This window comes from Zeus faber (assembly GCF_960531495.2).
Source record: "Zeus faber genome assembly, chromosome: 12".
Lineage (NCBI taxonomy): Eukaryota > Metazoa > Chordata > Actinopteri > Zeiformes > Zeidae > Zeus > Zeus faber.
The window spans coordinates 16444880-16449897 of NC_137196.1; the positions used below are offsets into that span (position 1 = coordinate 16444880).

At 51.2% G+C, this 5018-nt stretch overlaps 1 protein-coding gene across 1 annotated transcript; it reads right to left on the reverse strand.

Moving 5' to 3' along the window:
* Window positions 1–350: 350 nt before the first annotated feature.
* Window positions 351–4246, reverse strand: LOC307237633 (insulin-like growth factor-binding protein 3; the record flags this gene model as incomplete). Its single annotated transcript, XM_080010391.1, has 4 exons — window positions 351–473; window positions 2260–2379; window positions 2933–3117; window positions 3880–4246. The coding sequence occupies 4 exons, from the start codon at window positions 4244–4246 to the stop codon at window positions 351–353; spliced, it is 795 nt and encodes a 264-aa protein (XP_079866517.1).
* Between the last annotated feature and the right edge of the window lie 772 nt (window positions 4247–5018).

Below are 5018 nucleotides of genomic sequence, written 5' to 3' on the forward strand. Positions count from 1 at the left end.
AAGTCTCTGCACTCAAGGTATTATGATCCTCGAGGTCAGCTCTTCCAGCCTCTCCTCGAAGGCAGTGCCACTTTGGTCCGAACACATCAGGCCTTCGAAGAACACCTCCATCTCCCCGTGAGACCCAGGAGACATTTTGTTCTTCTTTGGAATCTCCATCCTCTCTGCCCATCCTCAGAAAAAAAGGTCCATCGGGGCGCGCCGATCCGAGCCGTCCGTAGAAATGGCCGTTTTTCAAGAGAGAGCGGTATCCTCAATGTCTCAATGTTTGTTTACGATTCCCCTGGTTCTTTCTCTCTCTTCTCCCGTCCTCCCCACATCCTTCCATCTATCCCTCCATCTCTCTGGTCCTATTGGCTCTCCGAGTTGTAGTCCTGGGCGTCTCCTCTCTCCCTCACCAAACCTGGCAGAGGCTGCCCGTACTTGTCCACGCACCAGCAGAAGCCTCGCTTTCTGCCTTTGGACGGACGGCACTGTAGAGAAGAAGGGGGGGGGGGGGGGGGCGGACAAATTGAACCCGGTTAAATATTTTGTAGAATGGGGCGACGGCCTAGTTTAGGTCAATGGAGAACAGAAATAGTGAAGAGGTATTAATGGGCCGGGTTGTGCTGAGCAGACGGGGCTTGGCTGTCCGACGCGCTGTGGTATTTTGAATCGCTTTTATGGTCTACCTTCTGTCGCACACACACGCACACGCACGCGCGCGCACACACACACGACACACACGACACACACACACACACGACACACACAGACACACACATACAGTACGGAGGAGACCTTAAAGGTAAACAGAAACCTGGTAAAATATTTGCTTTAGTCCCGTTTGTGAACAACTGAGAAGCCAGATCTATTTTCAGCCGCTGGTGGCCGGTACAAATCTTCTGTTGCTGATTATACCCCACGGCTCTCCCAAAATTATGGGTACTACAAATGACTTACAGAGTCTGTGGAGCGAACCCGAGGGCTGTCATTTTACTGCCAGTTTTACTAAAGGTCAACCTCCGCTCGAGTAAAACATCCAGCCATTAATTTCGGAGGGAGCGCAGCAGCAGCAGCACCGGCAGCGGCAGCGGCAGCGGCAGCGGCAGCAGCAGCAGCAGCAGCGGCAACTGCTGCACTAGTGACAAATCAGGGCTTGATCGGTGGTGGAAGTCAACGTTATTCAGCCCAATATTGTTATTGGAGCACAACATCCTTAAAACCCAATAAAACGTCTTGACTCAAATGTCTTGCAGATGTACTGTAGGAATATCCCACCAAATTAACCCTTTGAGAGGTGTGGAATCTCTATCTGTAATGTTGACAGTGCGACTCGTGAGACGGGAGAGCCATGGCTCAAAAAGTAACGCGTCTATAATTTGATACTGTGCATGTCGTACAGCAGAAGGAAATCTGCGCTTTTGAGGAAATGCTCATTTTCCTCGCGAAGGAAATTGACGGCTGTGAGTTGGCCCGCCACAAAATGCCCATTCGACGTAAACAAAGACGACGAGCGTAGCGCTGGTTATGAGATGACTGCATGTCGAGCGGAGGACAGCGCTTCCATCTGGGGTGGAGGGAGGGATGGAGGGATGGAGGGAGGGAGTGCTGTGTAATAAGCGCAAAAAAAAAAGTGATGCCGTGTCGCGGAGAGAGCACTTTAAGTGCCTCCATATGAACGGCACGTCGGAACCGCTCATTTATTACACGGTGGGGTGGACCACGCCACTGTAGGGTGGTGGCGGGGGCGGGGGTGGGGGGGCTGTAGCTCTATTTCTGGGCCCCCCCCCCCCCCCTTTTTCAAAAGTCCAGTCGGCAATTATGGGGGCGAGCGGTGTCGGCGGCCACCTTGACGTCTGTCTCCCTGGGAGGGTTCGGGCCAAGAGGACGTCGGCCATAAACCAACCCCCAGCCCACCCCACCCCGCCGGGGGTTTTGGTTTGGTTTGGCCCTCTGTGGGTTCCAGCGGCTGGGGTCTACCTCAGTGGCGTGGCGGTGCCATGATGAGGCTCTAATAACTACGCTACTGGGGGGTGGGGGGTGGGGGTGACTGTAAATCAGCCACTGGGCAGCTGGAAACCTGAGCCCGCACTATATTTGAGTCACCGTGCAATAACACGGAAGCTGAATTAATGTAGATTTGAAAGAGAAAAAAATCGTCCTTTCTGACATTTTTTTTCTGCTTACGCTACAATGTTCCAGCGATATTTCACTTGTAAACTACCATTTCAAACATGCTTCTGCATCAAAGGTTTTACTATATTACAGCGCTCTCACCTGTTTTTTCTTATAGAAGCCCTTCTTGTCGCAGTTGGGGATGCGGAAGCCCCTGGGGTTGAGGATGTCGGTGATCTTCAGGCTGCTGAGTATGCTCTCCATCTCCCTCCGACAGGGACCCTGGGAAGCAGGCGGAGAAACAACTGAAACAGCTGCACATCTTATGACTCCATCGTTGGAGCAGCAAAACAGAAACAGTAGCGGCTGCCGTATGAAAGCGATGGACGGGTAAACGGTATTAATATGATTTGGGTTTTCACCCAAAACTGCTTTAAGACTCTCACAGCACTGGGGGATAAAGTGCAAAATTCAAAGAGCTCAGGAGCCGAAGTTCCAAAGATGTAGGCACTAATCAGTGGACCGGCCGGAGCCCGTTACTAGCGCTCACTCACTTCTTCTCGGGCCAAAGACTAGGTCAAAAATAGCAGCAGGGCTTCTCACACGAGCCAATCCATCATTGGGTTTCGGTCGCTGTAGCCAGGCATGCGGATGCCTGACGCCAAACAACAAGCAGCCTGACCCGGGTCAGCCGCAGGGCCACCATACACCAAACAGCCCCCCCCCCCGTCCGTCCGATTGGCCACCACTGCCCCAAATATCTCATCACCCATGAGGTCCGGGAGAAACACCAAAACATCAAACTTCTCATTTCTAGTTCCTCCGTGGTACTTACATACTCCGACTCCTGCTTGGTCTCCACCGAGAAGTTCTGCTGCTCCGTGTTGAGGGGTCCCGGGAGCTCCTCCATCTTGAAGCTCTGGACCCTCTTCTGCTGCTCCCGCCTCAGGACCTCGGCTTTGGCCGGGTTGAGGAACGGGTGGAGCGGGTGAAGCCTCCGGGTTCCGGCTCCGGCTCCAGCTCCGGCTCCGGCTCCAGCTTCGGCTCCGGCTCCGGCTCCAGCTCCACGGGTGCTGCTCTGGGAGGCTTCCAGTCCAGCGCCGGTGACATTGCGTTCCTCCTCCACGTTCTCAGTGTTCTCCGCTGGAATTCAAGGACATTGTGCTAAAATTAAACTTCTATGATAGGAGTGGGTTTATTTTTCTGAATTTCTTAAGAAAATAAATAGGTTCTTGTAGAAATCCAGATGTTGATCCATATCAAAGGCCATTCCTGACATAATGCAAAGAATAGGCTGCAAAATATCTTATTATTCTGGTAGAAAATGAACAGAAACTCATGTATTATCTCAGTATATTCCCAGTCTCCAATATCCAGACTTCATGAACTTGTGAATTATAATGAAGGAGAAGGGCCTATGTGGTCACAAAATGAAACACCATTCAAATAAATACCCTCTTGGCATAACGTCGCATCTGAGCCCTGTTCATTCATGACTAAGGTGAATGAGTGAGTGAGAGAACCAAGCAGGGGATAAAACATTCACCTTGACTATGTTTATAAAATCATACAGCATTAAAAAAAAAAAAATCCCTGACATTGACATATTGACATGTTTCAGGTTGGGTGCGGATGAGTGAATCAACCGACCTTGACCTTGGCAAATCAGTACATTTCCCTGACTATTTATAAAATCGTGCATGATAACATGACGGTAGGCTGCAGGGTTGGGGCGACGGTGGGTGAGGGTGGGGGACGACGAGCGTGCAACGCAGCGCGTACCTGGAAGCTCATTGACCGGAGACCCGGGTCCGGGCGCGGTGAGTCGGGTCCCGGCGGTGGCGTTCGCGCAGATGCCGCGTCCCTCCAGCAGCGCCTGCAGGGGCTTGGTCTCTCCGGGCAGGTGCCGGCAGCTCAGCCCGGTCCCGCAGCGGCCCGTGTACACCCCGCACGGCTGCCCCGCACTGAGCGCGCACGTCACGCAGCAGCCGCAGCCCGGCTCCCGCACCCGCTCCGCGCAGTCCCGCGGCAGCGGCTTGCACAGGAGCCGCGCCGCCGCGTCGCACGGGTCGCACCGGACCACGGGGCCCGCCGCACCTGACGACGCCAGCACGAAAGTCACGCAGAGGGTGCGGAGGTATGCGTCCATTGCGGTGATGACGGTTGGAGGTTTGAGTTGACTGCGCCGCTGCTGCTACTACTACTCGGGGTAAAGGTTGTAGTACACCGTCCTACTGCGTCTCATTGACGGAAACATCACAATATATAGACTGCGCTGAGTGTAGTCACTCCCCCAAAGTGGACTGTGGTCTGCTGGGGAACTACTGGTTTCTCTTAAAACCCTGTTAAAATATATAGAAAGTGAATACCACAGTATTGTTATAATACACACACACTCACGCACACGCACACACACACACACACACACACACACACACACACACACACACACACACACACACACACACACACACACACACACACATATATATATAATTACCGATTTTTATATTTACACACAATATGTATTTCAGAAGCAATTAGTACGTATGTGAATATTATGGGCAAGAAAACTGCTGCAAAACTATATTGCAATATCGGATAATCAAAATTACAGACGATGTCGAGTTCCATATCGCGATATGGATATTATAACGATATATCGCATAGAGATGAGTGTCTGAAATGTCACTTTGAATCAGTGCTTCTGATTGGTTGATTGACCATGCCCACTGGTTGATTTTGACTGGGAAATGAAAAGCTTCGCTCTGATGTATTTCTTTCCCTTTTTTCTTTTAATGTATTGTATTATCTCCTTCCTTTTTTTAATCGTTTTTTATTTTATGTTTATTGTTTATTGTAGTGTTAGAATATGGTTATCACAATCCCCCGGTCATTGTCGAAAACCAGCACTAAATTGA